This window comes from Nematostella vectensis, chromosome 10 (genome assembly GCF_932526225.1).
Source record: "Nematostella vectensis chromosome 10, jaNemVect1.1, whole genome shotgun sequence".
NCBI lineage: Eukaryota > Metazoa > Cnidaria > Anthozoa > Actiniaria > Edwardsiidae > Nematostella > Nematostella vectensis.
Window position 1 is genome coordinate 9629044 of NC_064043.1, and position 17215 is coordinate 9646258.

Sequence of the window (17215 nt, forward strand, 5' to 3'; positions counted from 1 at the left end):
GCCCCAGGGCAAATTAAAAAAAACGCAGTTTCCATAACTCGGGATGAGTTGAAGATGATAAGTACTGCTGTCTAATCTATACAGGCACGAAAAAATAATTACGTTTGCATCGAAATGATCAGCGGAGAATCCAAATTCTACTCGAGCTAGAAAGGCGATGTAATTTCTCAACAACAGCGATCGCAATTCCTATGGAGGGCTACAGCCAATATTGTATAGTGTAGACCATAGTTCTTCTAACTTTGTGTAGACCCAACAGAATAGAGAAGGAAAAGGATTAGTTTTGGGGCGAGATCAAACAGTCAAAGTCTATATAGAGATAAATATTGGGCCTGGGCGCAACAAGACAGCCATAAAACTAATTCATTTATTCATATAATCTCAATCTCATAAAATCGTTCATTTCTGCACTAACAAATCAATTTATCTTATCTAGTATTTTCAAATCAACATTTCATGACGCACCACCTGAATGACGCCTGCGTATAGAGCGAACCTAATCAAATTTACATACTGATACCATACTCAATACCTTTTCTGTGCTGCACTAGAAACCTTCTGTCTTCAGCAAAAACCTTATGCTTAAAGTACTTATTTGCTAGATCTCGAACTATTAACAGGAAAATGCGTCGAAGTACTATAAAAATCATAAATAGGTTTCTAAATATAATATAATATCATTTTCAATATAACCCTACCCTGGTTCCAGAGCCTCGAACGTCTCTCTATTTAGTGGTCAACAAGCTTGATACTCGAAGGCCACTAAATAGAGACGTCCGAGGCTCTGGAACCAGGGTACCATAACCCAACAACGCCTAATTTTTTTTCCCTTTTCTTTTCTTTTTCTTTCTTTTCTTTTCTTTTCTTTTTTTTTTTTTTTTTACAAAAATACGATTTCGATGCTAAAACTTGAACTGACGCATATGTTCCTCGTGCTCTTTCTCGGCTCTCTCCTCCGCCTTCTTCTGTGCTTTCGTCTTGGACGGGGTTTTGACTGGGACGCTGTCCGCGGATCCGTGTGGTCGAGCCTTCTTTTTGCTAGCAGTTTTGCCCTTCACCGCTGAGTCCAGCTCTGTATCGGATACTACGGGTTCCGTAGTATCGGTGATTGTGAGTTTCTCCAGTTCTTGTTTAGGGACTGGGGGGCGTTTACTTTGCGCGCTCGGGACTCGTTTGGATTTTGGACTTTGTGCGCGCGGTGTTTTGCCGCCTTTGGGTTTCATGAGTCCTTTCTTTGCAGCACGCTCCAGCACGTCAGCAGGCGACTCCACCGGTTTCTACAATACAAATAAATGCCATCTAAGCATGCTGTGGCGGGGGAATTTTTGTGCTTGAGGTGGAGACCCTCCCACTGCAAGTGGACTTAAAAAAAGGACAGACGTTCCGCCCCTCGCCAGCCTTACCACTACTATATTTCACATCATCTACTGCTATATTTTTTGTTGTTATTTTCTTATTTTCGTTTAGTTATGCCATTAGCAATGTCATTATTATTCTATTTGTTTTATTTATTTTTTTTATCTTGGTTTAGTATATATATACAAAGAAATATACACACTTTTTTTTACCAGCCAGCAGATTGTTGATGTCTCCGATTAAATATTATTTAAATCTATTTCAACGACTGTTGTCCAAAAATCAAATTATCGGTGAAATAAAGAGGCGTTACCGTGGAGGAAGGGGCTGTCGAAATAGGGATTGGTTACAAAGGGATTTTCTTAGATTTTCAAGATTTTCTTAGATTCAGGGCATGATAATACTTGAGGTACTTGATGAGCACTCTACCCCCAAGGTAATCTCTACTGAAATGGTGTATACTTAGTGATTTGATCTTTGCATTTTGATCAGTCTGATACCCATCTGAAGCACTTAGTTTGATGTAAATATTTTATTTCTCAATTTGTTTTTATAGGGGAAGTAAAAACATGCTTTCAATTTATCAACAAACTCGTAACTCGTATAGTTCAAGGTTTTTGTTTGCTTCATTTTTTTTTACTTTTGTGTGCTTCATATTCAATGAAGAAATTTAAATTATGTCAATTACAACCGCTTTTTTTCTGCAATTTTAGAAAAAAAATGTGCAAAGCAGCAAAACAAAGTGAGATGAAGAATATTTTTCTTTACTTTTTATAGCAAAAAAAAATCCACCAACATAGGAGGAAATAAAACGTAAGAGGAGATGACGAAAATGCGAGGTAAAATAGTAAAACTGGTAAAATATTCATAACAACGTTAGCATTGTTCAAAGCCTTTTATCAATAACATCTGGAGTTTATAACGTCAGAAATGTGATTATCAACACTTATATGAGCTTAATCGCTGGTCTGAACATTTAATCGTTAGACTGCGCGTTACTCGTTTTCAGGATTATGTGGGATAAGCATCTACCATTCAATACACGTTAATTAATAATCTTTCCCTTGTACGTCAATAGAATTTACATATTAAAATATCCAACCTACGCACATAAAAAAATGGGCTGAATGAAAAAAGGGAAACAATGAATTCTTCTGGCTGCTTGATATAATAAGCTGTTGACATTTCTGTACCTACTTTTAATTTGACATTTCACTGGCCATGTTTTCAGCCACATGGACTGCTTTAATTAATGTCGTGATATGTGAATTCTGCTAGGAAAATAATGGGGTTACATTTGAGTGACGAAACTAAAGCCTCCAGGGGAAATCAAGAAAAATTGGCCCATTAAGTACATGTTGAATTAAAGTTGATTAGAGCATTAAGAGGTAGAGGGCAGAGCTCCAGCGTTGTTCTAGTTTTAAAAAAAAGCATAATAGGCCTAGGGGGGGGACTCAGCCTATGTCCGGGTATAGGGGTGCAATTGGGGGTTTTGAAATCTGACCGTGTTTAGGACAAAAATTCTGAAAAAAACAAAAACATTTTAGGACCCTGTTAGCACGTGAGAGCAAGCAAGGCAATCAGATTGGCAGCGGGATCAGCAGTTACGAGTTTTAGCAAGTCAACCAAATCGGTACCCTGTTAAGGACAGCCTTGCTTAAAATTATGTACCCTGTTCAGGCGAAGAGGCCTGAAATATATACCCTGTTAAGGACAGAGAGGCCTGGAATGTATACCCTGTTAAGGACAGAGAGGCCTGGAATGTATACCCTGTTAAGGACAGAGAGGCCTGGAATGTATACCCTGTTTAGGACAGAGAGGCCTGAAATGTATACCCTGTTAAGGACAGAGAGGCCTGGAATGTATACCCTGTTCAGGACAGAGAGGCCTGGAATGTATACCCTGTTAAGGGCAGAGATGCCTGAAATGTATACCCTGTTCAGGACAGAGAGGCCTGAAATGTATACCCTGTTTAGGACAAAGGCCTGAAATGTATACCCTGTTCAGGACAGAGAGGCCTGAAATGTATAACCCTGTTCAGGACAGAGAGGCCTGAAATGTATACTTTGTTCAGGACAGAGAGGCCTGAAATGTATACTTTGTTCAGGACAGAGAGGTAAAAAACCATACCCTGTCCAGCGGCACGTCCCCATATAGCCCATATAAGGCAGTCCTCCCCTTACCTTTCTGGTAAGGAGAGCAACAAAACCACCATTCATTGCTGCTGATGGCTCAAGCTTCAAATAGTTGTGACCAGGTTCTAAAACCAGAAGAAAGTGCAGTCAGTAAATGTATCCATTTTTACCCCACTAGGTATCCCAAACAAGACATGGCCTCTACCTTATGCCTATTTTTGAATTCTTGAATGTGTTACCATTAATACCTCATGAATACCTCATTAAAAAAATATGGAGGAAGACGTATGAACCTTCCATTATCGGGACATTTAAAATACTAAGGTGTTCTTACAAAGAAGGGTGGTCACTGCATGAGAAATCAAGTTATGCAACACTAACCTTGCGATGTGAGAGAGATATCCTCCCCCTTACGCCTTACACCAATTGCTTCCAGGTGCTTGGCCAAGTTAGGAAGTGCTGGTGCCAAGTCATAGTAACTGTCCAACTTCCCTCCAGCTTCCCTTATTTCTTCCATTGCTTTTTTTACAACATCAATATTTTCCCATGTATGGATGGACCTAGTGATGTATACAATCCCTTGCAGAAGGGGGAAGCTCATGGCATGTTTAAGGACCCCTAAATGCTGAAAGGCAAGCCCTCTAATTTTGCTATTGTCCAGCCCACCACGTGCTAGCTCCTTGATGGATGCAGACACGCCTTCTTGTAGTACAAAGTCCACTGGGTTAACAATACCAGTTTTTGAACAGGGGACATTCACAACAATAATCTTGACTTTGCGGAAACGTTCATCATTTGGAATGGCATCTAGGAAATGTTCTTCTAGAAAAGTCACATCTTTATTATAGTAAAGGAAGGAAAAAGTATCTTACAAATTCTGCACTTTTCTAATAGACATCTACTCCAGAATATTTTTGTATTGTATTATCACATACAACATCAAACATTTCTTATAAAATACCTCCTTAACACAATCAAATACCCCACTGCCTCTGATCCACTTTGCAAGGGCAAATTCATATTTCATTCTTCTTCTTTCAATATAAAGCTCTCAAACAGTAATAAGGAGGTGCAGGGCAGGATTTTTCTTTTTTTTGGGGGGGGGAGGGGGGCAAAGTTATTTCTCAAGAACATTTATTTCCAACTGAGACGTAACGTAAAGGGGCCACCCCCTGGCTACGCCCTAGGGGGGGACAATCCCACAACACTTATTCTACCCCCTTAATTAACAGTTGCTGTGCAAGCCATCTGAACAAAGGATACTCCGTGCCCCAAGCTTCTCCATCTTGTTTTGTAGATGACCCTTAGTGTCAGGTGTGGCACCAAATGTGAACACTGTTCTGTCGGGATGTATGACGGAGGAGAGGTAGGCAGTTATGTTCCCTAAACCAAGGATTAGAGTTGTAAAAGACAAATACAATATTACAGTAATGGTCAGTTATTGCTTGCAAATTGCCTTAACTTTAGGGACCTTGACTAGATAGAGGTGGCTACACCCAACCAAGAATCCAATTTAGAATGACCATCACCGCTTTCCCATGTGCTTGCTGAGGCTTTTTTAGACCATTAAAAAAAATTACAGCCACGCCCATCCAATCCTTGGATTTCGTTTAACTTTACAAGATCCCAAACTGATTCTTATAATTGTTGTATCCCCCCATCAAAACTTAGCACTTGTATGTGCTGCGTTTGAATTTGGCACACTCTTGTGTCCTGTTACAATTATAAATCTGTCAACACCAAAAGTAAGTATGAAATGTTTATTCTGACCAATAACTTGTGAGATTTTTAAACAGTCAACCAGGAACATGTCTTTAAACAAGTCGCAGTGTCTAAATATTTGCATCTGAGTCGTCTGAAGACAATAAACATTCCACAAATATTTAAGGTGGTCACGGTTTTACTGGTTGTGTGTAAGAGACAGTCTTCACTGGGTCTGATCAGCTCATAATATGTAACATTAACATCAAGTACCTGACTCCACATGAGTTTGAATTATGTCATCTCCATCTCCAAGCATTTTCTTCATATCTGCTCCAGGAATCAAAATGTTGGCCTTCTCTTTCTGTGAGGATATCTCATTGACAAATGATCTCACAACCTCAACTGATATAACAGTTGATTTGTCCTGAAATAACACATCAAATTGTAACAAATAATATCCAAATGAATTCAAATGTCAAAGAACTGGAACAGATTAATGTTTAGTTTTTACCTGAATAACTAGGCAACCTTCATTGGTCAAATCATTCCCATGTAAATCAAACTTAGCTTCTGCAGAGAATACCAACAGATTATCAAAATGTTCATCACTTATGAAGTTTTTCCCTGTAAGTTGGTCCTCAGAGTCTGGGCTTTTCTCCTCTAACACATAACCATCCTTCTGGAGTCTCGCCATCACGTCTTCCAGGCTTGACTTGAGAGTGTTCACCCTAGCATAGACAGGTTGTGCAGCGGCATATTTTATCTTCTCTTGCTCTTCCATGGGTAGGAGAGCCTCTACACTGATGGCACAATCACGTATCCTACACCTCGCTAGAGCAGCACGCAGCTTGGTCCTGTGCGATGCAAGTGCGGCCTGGATTTCAGCAATGTCAGGAAGTATGTCCTCTTCACTGACTTCCTTTTGCTTTCGCTCATTACCAAAGAAAAATCCATTTTGCTGGTAGTCAAACAGCATCACATATACTCTGTGTTTGTGGTAAGTTTCCATCTTGGAGAAAACACAATCCAAAATTAAAATGTGAATATAAAATCATATTTTTTCCTAAGAGAAAGATTATTGTAGGGGGGCTCCCACGCAAAGTGGTATATAAGAAAAATATGGTAACAAATATTGGTAACCCATCGACTTGAGTTTTGATGACGTCATCAAAATAAAAAATATTTATATTTCACGAAGGAAACATCCTATGGCAACCAAACTCAGTAGGTGTCATGTAGGTGTCAAAGGGGGGTGCAACAATATGGTCACGTGTTGTGGGACATCATCAATGACATCACTAAAAGCAAAAAATGTGATGAAAAACAAAAACATTCATATCTCAATGTGATTTGTGACGTCATCAATGACGTCACTTTAAGCAAAACTATTCCGATTTCATTAAGAACAAAAATATCCATCTCATGAACGAAACATCATATGACAACTGTCATGAAGCTGTCAAGGGGGGTGCACCAATATAGTCACATGATTGTGACATCATCAATGACGTCATTAGAAGCAAAAATATGCTGACGTCATTAAAATAAAAAAAATTACATTTCATTAAAGAAACATCATATGACAACCAAACTCGGTTGGTGTCATGTATGTTTCAAGTGGGGTGTAATGAGATGGTCAGGTGAGATCATCCATGACCTCACTAAAAGTTAAAACTTCCCTGACGCCGAAACATTGTAAGACAGCTAAATTTGTTAGGTGTGTGTTATGTGGGGGGGGGGGGGGGGGGGAGAGTATAACACGTTGGGCTCTGTGAAATCGTTAAAATTGTCAAAAACAGAAAATATAATAATAATATTTAACATTTCTTAAATTATTAAACGAAAAAAGGAAAGATTTGGTCATTTGGAGCTCCGCTTTTAGGCGATGCCTAAATCTATATAATATTTTTTTTATAACAATACGGATGTCTAGAGACACCTAAAATATTCTTCCGACTATCTATCATCATCTAACCACATATGAAGTCGCAATGCAAATTTGAATACATTAGTACCATGTTCGAACGCTCTGTAATAAACTGACTACAACTAAAGTGCCGTTTGCCTCGGGCTATAAACAACGCAAAGTGAATCTGCCATAAAATGTAAACAAACCCGACAATGTTTATATAACAGTGAATAAATCAAATACCTTAAAAAAACTGGAGAAAAAATAGCTATCGAGAAGCACATCTTCTAACACCAATTCGTCTGAAAATACAAAAAAACAATAGCATATTCAATAATTAACTTAGCACTTTTTCAGGTCAGGGGATTGTTTCCCCGTAGCAGAGGCCTCTTTTCTCTGTATTTCGCTGGGAAGGGGATTTTTAGAAGTTGCTCAAATGCAACGAAGAAATTTTGTCATTTTACGTTGTAATGTATTGCTTCAGAAATGAGACTTTGGTAATTAAAACTACTAAAAGAGGAGCAGGATGATCTAAAAAAAGGTTTCATGAACAATGACAATTAAGCGTATCTTTGTGCGTTTTATTATGCAAACTGCCAACAGTTATTCCTAGCGTGTAAACCAACCCTACGGTCATAGATGTGTTTACAAACATTTCTTACCACTATATTCGTCCGGTTTACTATGTGGGAATCAGTAAGACACGGTCAAATTGGCTGCTATTTAGGAAGGTCAGAAATCAAGACGATTACTATTCATATATATATAGATTTTTGAAAGATAATTTTCACATTTTGTCTTTATGAATACCGAGGTCTCTATGCAACCAATTGCTCAATTTTAAAATATAAAGAAAATGCGTTATGACAGAGATAAACCACCTAATCATCATCCCATAATAAATGAGTTTAAAATTTCAATTAAAAGTGATTTCATGCAGCAATCCAAACGTTCTTTTGACAGAGGACGCGTTCTGTTGTTGTAGTCGATGTTGACATATGAACAACTACATTTCCACTCTATTCTACTGGAACATAAAAACAACTGTGATTTTTATATTAACTTACATCTCTTAGCCCCAAATGCCATACTGTAAGCTCTCCTTCTTTCCAAATCATCGTCGAACACAGGCAACTGTGAAGATGGTACGTCCCCTTTTAAATGCAGGAAGATTTTCGAAGCAGCTTCATAAATCGCATGGCTGAATGAATCCACTCTCTTCCTTGGTCGTCTGAAAACGCTCGTTTCGCTTTGACTTTTCCCCGAGTCTTTGGCAGATTTTGCAAGTTGGACGGTAGTTCGTGTATCTACATGACTAGCTGCCTTTTTGGCGTTGCTTGCACGAATAGGATCATGTTTTCTGGACATTTCTCTAGCTGTTTTGCACGGGTGCCCCGTGTCTTTGGTTCTTTTCTTTGGCTCGCGTTCCCGCGTTCGTTTCCAGGGCATACAAGCGACATGACGTCACAGCGTGAAACTCGACCAAGCGCGCGCGAATTCTTTTCCAAGAAGTTGTTCAAGAAATATACCCGGTTCACGTCTTACGGACCAATGTGTATTAGGCGAGCCAGAGGACATAATTCCATCATAGATTAAAACAAAAAACAGCAACAACAACGACCTTGTTTACCTAATTTGTCGCGCGGAAATTGGTCCTGAATGTCGCTCGACAGGTTATAATATACCTCTAAAGCGGCTGCCATTAAACAGTAGCAGATCTAGGGGGAGGGTTAAGGGGGGTCTTAGCTTGTCTGCCAAAGAAAGTTTTATCTGCCACAACAGAGTGTATGGAGGTTGGGGGCCAGGAAAAGCGTAATACATTATTTTCCGTGTCATGATTAATGTTTATCGGGGGGGGGGGGGGACTGGTTAGTCTATGTCGGGGACGCCAGCGCCTTGTGCTAGGGCCGTGAAAACGAGGAGGGCCGCCAAACTACGCACTCTAATGAATAAAGCTGTTATGAAGTATCATAGCTATATTTTTCCAATAATGGAGTTCGAACCCCCGGGGACTTGCAATTAGACATCCGTCTGTCCTGTGGTATACCGAGCGTTCGAAGGATGAAGTGCGGAAAAGATTATTGCGGGTGGCCAAAGGTCGGCCACGCAAACACGTGCGGCCAGAGGTGCATGGACACCTACTGCAAGGTGCACCTCCAAAGGCTCCGTAAGGGCAGCCCCCTCCCCGTGCCGTGCAGGATCTGCGGCATAGGGACTCAGTCGGAGACGCGGTTGTGCCGCCCCTGCGGAGCGAATCGTGAAGGGCAGAGGATGCGTGGCGTCGAGAGGCGCGCTCGGGGATGGTTCGCACTCGTCCTGTCTGACATCGCAGCCCGCGGTACGGGCAATTAGAGACTAGGTGGCACGAGGCATACCCAAACGCTCGTCCTGTCTGACATCGCGGCCCGCGATACGGGCGATTAGAGACTGGGTGGCACAGGCATACCCAAACACTCGCCCCGCCGGCTGTGATACGGGCAATTAGAGACTGGGTGGCACAAGGCGTACCCAAACACTCGCCCCGCCGGTTGTGGTACGTGCAGGTAGAGACTGGGTGGCACAAGGTGTGCCCAAACATGGACGCTTACATAGAGGAGGTTCTCAATAGCATGCGTGGCAAAGAGGCGCCCGCCGTACTGGCAGGGCTGGTCCAGAACATCCTGGACGAGGACATCCCCGACGATGTCAAACACAAGCTGCTTAAGCCGCTCATGTCGGCGAGCTCGCGGCCAGAGGAAGTCTGGCGCGAGTTCGACCCATTGCTGCTGGAACGGCGGCAAGAGGGCCCAGAGGGCTTAGACCCCAAGGGGTACTATTCCCTCTTCGTCGGCGGCGCCCATCTTCGGTTCCCGAGCGTGGATGCCACTCTACGGGGCCAAGACATAAGCGCCGGTGTTTACCAGGAGATACGAGATCTTGGTGGAGCAGGTGTCATTGCTCTAAAGCCGGTTATGCGGGGGCCTGATATTGATGACGACGGCTCGGTGTGGTGGGTCTCGCACGAGCGAGAGTCTCTGAGGGCAAACGCAGTGCTGCCGCTGGTGCTCGAGATGGTAGACCCCGACCGGCGTTACGGACTCTTCACGGTCGTTGGTAAAGCCCCCGCAGAGCCATTGGCGCCGATCACGGAGGAGGAAGGGCGCTCGGAGCACAAGATTGGTGGGTCGTTAGTCAAAAGAGGGGACCATATCGCAGTCGGCGCCCTGGAAGGCATCGATGCGGGCATTTGGGAGAAAGGGCGAGAGTACCTCGTCTACGTGAGATACGAGCTTCGCCCTTTACCTTAGCAAAATGGGGAGCCTGGGCCAATGTTTGAGCGAGGGGGGAGTGACGCCTTCGCTAACTGTGTTGTGAGCTATGTTGCCGACTTCTTGAGGAATCGCGGCACCTCGCGCTCCCTTGGTCTAACCAAGACACGAGGCAAGATCCTCGAGCGATATGACAAGAAGCTGGCCACTACGGGATGCACCAAAGAAGACCTCTTTGAGATGGAAAAGAAGCTCGAGATAAAGCCCTGGGCAACGTTATGTGGGACTCGGGGAAGTACAAGAGGGGGTACACACAAATCCGCATCCCTTGCCACAATAACCACGCCTGGGCGGAGCTTCCGACTGAACCACCTGCGATCGCGAGCGTCCACGGCCTAGACTTCGAGGCTGAGAGGGAGCCTCGTTCGTTATGTCTGGAGAAGGCAGCGCCTCGCGCTACCAGTGCCGCCACAAAAACGCGCGAGGCGAAAGTGCGAGAGGTGCTCATTCGCTTTATAAACAGGGCGATCCCCAGAAGCACGAGGATCTGTCTGTGTGGGCATGTTATAGTCACGCACGAAGGCAAGCTGTACCGATCGGGACAAGACGGATGGGCTATCGACAGGGCGTTTACAGACGAGACTGGATATTATCCTCAATGGCTCCCTGATGACCACCCAGCCTACCAAGAGTACACCGAAGCTACGCACTCGATGGGCGGTGCAATAGGGTATCGCTTCAAGAAGAGGGCCCAAAGAGAGAACATCAGGCCAACGCCTCTTAAATACAGGGACGTCTGGCGAGCGGCGCAGGTTGAGTCCAAAGTGTGGAATAGCAAGGAAAACTTAGGGGCGCAGCCTCATGCGCAAATCGACATGCGTGCGGCGTACCTAGGATGCGAGGACAGTTTCTTCGGCGGCGCCTCGGACGCCATTGATCAAGTGCGGAAATACGGCTTCCCTACGTGTATCGTATCGCGGTTCTTCAACTAACCGGGGCCATTCAGCTGACCGAGTGGGAGTTCTCTGAGGCCTGCCACCCCTACACTTCCGGGAGGGTGGGGCAGCACTTGGAGCAAAACGAGGGCTGGATCACCACGCCAGAGCTCAAGGACCTGTTAGACTCGGGTGACCTCGTCATGGCCACGGCGAGGGAGGTGTTGTATAGCGCCGGCAGAAAGGACTCCATCAATGTCCCCCACTCCATCGCGTGCCGCCCCGGCGGCGGGGGCTCGCAGTACCCTGAGGGTCGAGACCTCGCTGTCCGTTTCGTAGGCAAGTGCGCTCGCCATGGCGACAAGTCCTCGATCGTAGTCCGCGACCGTGAAGAAGCCGCGTATCTGACAAACCTCCTTGCGGGCACAGACCACTTACTTAACTTCGAGCATGCCGACGGGGCTCATCTGATCCAATACAAAGACGGTGTCCGGCGCTCACAATGGTACCATATCAGGGCCTTCGTCTTGGCGTACACAAACATAGTGTTGCGACGCATGTTGAGGCGGATTCCTCCGAGTGTGCACAGATGCCATATACGCAAAGGCGGTGCCCAGAGGTGTAAAGCTCGTCGACTGAAATCCGAGGTATGGAGAGTGGCGCCACAAGAAGCCTGGGTACGAGTGGCGACCCGAAGCGGCTTGGGGTCCGAAGAAGTCGGGGAGCTTGGCTAGGGAGCCAAGCACTGCGCCGAGTCTGCCGTGCGATCTAGTGGCCGCAGCCTCTGCAAAGATGTATCTAGCCGGCCAAGAAGGATCGGGGAAGACCGAGTGGGCGGTGAGCATGTCCCGTGGCCGCAACGTTGTGGTGCTCACCCCCGAGAACGACCTCGCCCACGACCATCGCAACAACCCGCGCCTCGCGGTGAAGGCTCAAACCTACCACCACTACCTCTGCATACCAGCGGAGAAGCCGATAGAGGAGTGGAGACCTTCTGAGCTGGGGCACAAACTCGACCGTCTCGCAGAAGTAATAATCATTGACGAGTGCTGTAAGGTACAGACTAAAGTGCTACGCGCCATCCTAGGGTATCTCGCCACGCGGCCGTGTCAGGTAGTGTGTTGTGGCGACTATAGGCAGGTCCCGCCCTGGGGAGATAAAGAGGGGACTCACGATATGCTCAAGGAGTGGGCACAAGGGAACATCCGCTAGTTCGAGTCCGACTACCGCTGTCTGTGTGAAGACTGCGGAAAGCCGTACAGTACATGCGACTGCGGCTCTGCCGCGCCCTCCTCCAGGCTCCACGACATAAAGGGCCGGATTTGGTGTCAGCCAGATTCCCAACAGCTTGAGGTGTTTCGAGAGGAGTGGGATGGGGTGGCGTTCGACGCGGCGATCGAGCAGGCCCACCCAAGCGATATGTGGGTGTGCTCGACCAACAAGATGGGGGCCCTTGTTCAGCAGCGATTGGTAGAGCACCACAGGAAAAACTACCCCCGATTGCCAGCGACCATCCGCTTTGACCCCGATCCTAGCGTCGCGCATCGTTATCGCAAGCAAGGGCGGCCGATGCCCGTGCCAGGCAAAAGGGGTGAGAAGGTCGACGCGTACAAAGGCACGGTAGTCGAGGTTCCTCTCGACGCGGTCCTTAACGGGCTTCCCCTCGAGTGGAAATACGCGGGCTGGGGGACAGTCCACCGGGTGCAGGGCAAGACTATCCAGGCTCCAAGACGTCTGTGGAGAACCACAGCTTAGAGGGCTGGATCACGAATGCTGTATACACCGGCATCTCCCGCGTGCGGCGCGCCGACCAGATAGTCCGCGTGATCCCCCCCCGATAACACCCCCGGCGCCTTGGTTCCCACAGGACTGCAGGCTACGCCCAGTGAAGAGCTCATTATAGCGCGAATCAAGCGATACCTTATAGACGACAGGCAAAAGGGTCGCACAAAGTACACGGGACCGCACCACGTTCTGACGGTAGACCACGTGCTCGGCATGATTGCTGACGCGGAAAAGAAGTGCACGGTCTGTGGCACTCAGCTTCTGCTTCAGGGGTACGCCAAGAGTCATCCCCAATGCTTCAGTATCGACCGGCTAGACGACAGTCAGGGTCACTACAAGTGGAATGTCAGACTCACGTGCCTTAGCTGCAATAGAAAGCACGAGCGCTGATCACGCTGGCGTGACGCTACGCAACTGCGAACGCGTGAAGCCGTGCTTAGAGTACGCCGTGTAAAACAACACTGGCTGTCCGGGCTCCATGACCCTCTTTAGTATTGGGAATGCCTTGCTTGTCCACCACGGGTCCGTCGCTCGCCTTCGGCCCTTGTCCTAAAGGTCCTCCTAGTTTACGGCGATGTACACCTCCGTTCCAACCTCTAAGGGGACCTCTAAGGGAGGCTTTTCGGCTTTGAGAGGCACGCGCCTCAGCTTTATGGCGTCTTTAGGCGCAAAGCCAGTCATGCGAGTCCTCGTTGCGTTTATGTCTGAGATGACGATTGGCAAAGCAGTAACCCACTCGCGGTTTGTCTCGCCGGATGCAAGCTCCTTCGAGTACTGCGCACGAAATAGGCGCTGTGCCAGCCAGCGATGGAAAGACTCGGCGAAAGCTTGGCTCCTGTGGTGCCCTGGCTCAGCCCGTCGAACCTCCACCCCGTGGTCTGCTAGGAGCTTTGTGGTAGCACCCTTGAACTCCGTGCCGTCATCAACCATGAGGACTTTAGGCCATGTGAGAGGTCCCTCTGCATAGATTTCAGCGAGTTCGCGGGAGACGACGGCCGCGCTCTTAGTCCTCAGTGGGCGGGCGGCTTTATATCGTGAAGCAACGTCAACGACAGTCAGGGCTACTTGTACCCGCGGTCGGTTGGCAAGAATAGCAGGTCCGACTGGTTGATACGGTTTGGTATCTGCTCCGAGAAGTGGGCGTAGGTAGTCGGAGGAGGGGGTGTCTGTGTGTAGCCCGCGACGGGCTGCGAGCTTACCCACCTGCGCACTCGATCTATGGAGGCTGAGCCCTTGGGAAGTTTGGCATGCAGAGCGGTCACTCCCTGGAAGCCACCTCTGGCGTAGTATATGGGACGAAGGAACGCATCGAGTTCTTCGTCGGACATGCGCTTGGCCGCCATTACGTGTCGGCAATAATGTATCGCAACAGGTGTATCAGTCTCCAACAGGCGGTTGCCGCCTGCTCGGGCAGTGCCGAGGTGGTCTTTCTGAGGCCGGTCTGCAACCATGTTATACGCATGCGCGTATGCGCAGCATGGAAAAAGGCCGCCTAGATGCAGCGCCGGAACGGCAGCTACATCACAGCAAGCGGCTGGCTGCGTAGCCGATGGCGAGTGCGCCGGCGCCAATGTACGCGTTTTCTGCGTTTTGCTGGGGATGTAGTAGTCGGACAGCTCAGGAGCCCGCATCGACTCCAGGGATTGTTTTGGCCGGGTCTGGTTGTAGAGTTTGAGCGCGTAGTCAGTGTCGGTGAAGTTTTGCTTTGCGAGGGACCCTCTCTCGCGACTTTGAGCTTGCCAATCGAGGATTTTTTGTCGCCGCTGTTGGTAGCGTCCATAGTCTTGTTGGTATTTCTCTAGGGCCTTGTCGTGCCTCTCCTCAGCTAAGACAGGGCTCTCATCGTTCGACAGGAACTTTGCGAGGTAGTTGCCACCAACGAATGCAGTCGCGTTTAGGACGGCGCCGCCAACCAAAATCGCGATAGAGGCCATCGAGTACGTTTCACGTGCGCACACTTCACGTGCTTTGTGTACGCACGTGAAACGTACACGAGTCTAATACATGGCCTACACATGTGGTAGTGTGCCACAGTACACTACTACATGGGCAGGATCTTCTGGTGCTCGAGGTAACCCTTCAAAGCGACAGCACCTGCAACGGCGGCAGTCATTTTTGCGTAGTTCATGGCGTTCGCGGAGGGGTCTTTGGTGAAAGCCTCGCGCAAGACCTTGCGCCCAACCCAGCCGATACCGGCGACGAGGCCGGTTATGACTGCGGCGTCGGTGATGGTCTTTGTAATCTTGCTCTGCTGCGTCGTCGACATTGCGGTGCACGGACGTGCGGATATGGGTGGGGCCTTCGTGTCTAAATGTCTGCTTACTCCATGGATAAGAGCCGAGATTTGCACTGTCCGGGAGCGCGAAGCGCTGTCGCCGGAACGGCAAGCGGTCAATCCTTGGTCTGCTGTGCGGCCGCCAGCGGCGGCCTTGCGGGCGGAGTCACGTCGTCGGTAGCTCGCTGGTTAACAGCTGGTGTACGAGTGAACGCAGCAGCTAGCTCCCGCCTACGTGTGTAGAGGCCGATCAATGACACTAGAAGACCAGCGACCCCGATAACCGAGCTAGCCGACCAAGCAGAGTTGCTTTCCGGGACTGGTGTGTGTATGCCTTCGGCGCGCGCGCGCAAGCCCTCGAGTCCCTGCGACTCGCCAGCGACCGGCGACTCAACGTGTTGCACGACACGAAGTGTCTCTTTCTTCGCTTTGTTAATTCGGTTCCACTTTGCCAAGCGCCTTCCGGCTTCGACTTGTCCAGGGTGTTTAGGTCGGGTCGCGGGTGGTTCGGGGCTCGTGATTCTCTCCGCCGACGCCGGAGGCGTACGTGCAGGTTCATGAGCAGCTTGTTCCGCAGCTTGTTCGTCAGGTTCCGCGAGATGCTGGGCACTAGTACTTCCTTGAGGTTCCTCCATTTGTGGTGCAACTACTTGGTTGCTGAAGAAGTGGCAAACTTTCAAATGAACGTCTGCTCTGGGATGGCAGACTCGCCACTGTGCGTTTGCGGGCAAACCACTGGTGAGTCCGCGACTGCTAACTCGTGTTGACACCGCGTGTCAGCGCTTGCCGTTCCGGCGGTGTTCACATGACGTGCTACGTGTAACGCCCCGACGGCTAAAGCCATCAAACGACCGCAGCGTAGAGACAGGCTTCCGCACAATGTGCGGAGCTCGTTGTTGATGATGTAGTCGGACACTAGGTCATTGTGAAGATCGACCACACTGTCTATCGGCAGCGCCATGCCTACTAGCTTGGTCGTAAGCTTCAGAAAGCTGTCTGCCAGGGCGTCTGTAGTCCGGCTGGCTAGAGCGGTCTCGTATCGCTTCTCGTACTTCCTCACCTCCTCGGCGCTCATGCGTTTGACGTCGTCGTGAGTCAGGGCCTTGCCTACCATTTCTCTCGACTTCCTCGAGGCTACGAGAATTGCGAGTTTCTCCCTCGCGTCTGCTATCTCAGTTTGCTCACCTCCGGTTGCCGTTCCGGCATGCTGCGTCGAGCAGCCCAACGACTCGACGGCCGGGAGGCCGGCGGCGCCCCCCTCAAGAAGACTCTCAAAGTATTCGTCGCTCATCATGCACTTCTGCCGTGGCTAAGGTGCAACACGTGTGATTATATATGTATATATACGTTATGCCCTAGGGCGGTGGTTTACTGCGCTTACCGTTCAACTAGTGCAATGGTATAAGGGTGACGCAAGCAAAACTCTAACTTCGAGAACTTTTTCGTCTTGAGGGCCTTCATGTACTCTTTCATCTTCTCTTCTGAGAGCTCCGCGCCGTAGTCATGCAGGATAGCTTTCATGTCCGCCTTGCTCGGGGTATAGAAGACCACCAAGGCCGCGATGTTCTCACGGAACGGCTTCGTGATGCTGGTGAGCTGCTGCGTGATCACCCACACGCTAATACCCACGTGGCGCGCGCTGAACGCCAAGTTGACGAGCTGGTCAGAGCGCCTCTTTACGTCTTTCGAGGCCGCACAGTCGTCGAGTATGATTAGCGTATTAGTGCCTTCGAAGAGAGCGGAGACAAACCTCAGCAGTATGTCGATCTGACCCGCCTCAGGTGCGATGACATAAAGACGATTGTCGCCCTCGCCGAAGCCGTCGTATGTTTTGTTGTAGACAAAGGTAGGGCACATGAGTACGATGT

At 48.1% G+C, this 17215-nt stretch overlaps 1 protein-coding gene across 1 annotated transcript; it reads right to left on the minus strand.

The window, feature by feature from the left end:
* Positions 1-353: 353 nt before the first annotated feature.
* LOC5502577 (putative methyltransferase NSUN7) lies at positions 354-8575 on the minus strand. The gene is made up of 8 exons (XM_032370849.2): positions 8172-8575; positions 7348-7406; positions 5707-6204; positions 5466-5619; positions 4755-4874; positions 3873-4328; positions 3540-3616; positions 354-1277 (listed from the first exon to the last, which is right to left on the minus strand). Exons 1-8 carry the CDS (start codon positions 8551-8553, stop codon positions 903-905), a joined length of 2121 nt encoding a protein of 706 aa, XP_032226740.2. The 5' UTR covers positions 8554-8575; the 3' UTR covers positions 354-902.
* Between the last annotated feature and the right edge of the window lie 8640 nt (positions 8576-17215).

Bases quoted from the DNA above. Each gene is read 5' to 3' on its own strand.
- LOC5502577 (XM_032370849.2), bottom strand. From the start codon at position 8,553: ATGCCCTGGAAACGAACGCGGGAACGCGAGCCAAAGAAAAGAACCAAA. The intron at 4,329-4,754 runs GTATCCTTTGTT...ACTATAATAAAG, and splicing joins GGAGAAGCTTGGGGCACGGA to ATGTGACTTTTCTAGAAGAA. The intron at 1,278-3,539 runs GTAAGGGGAGGA...TTTGTATTGTAG, and splicing joins TTGCTCTCCTTACCAGAAAG to AAACCGGTGGAGTCGCCTGC.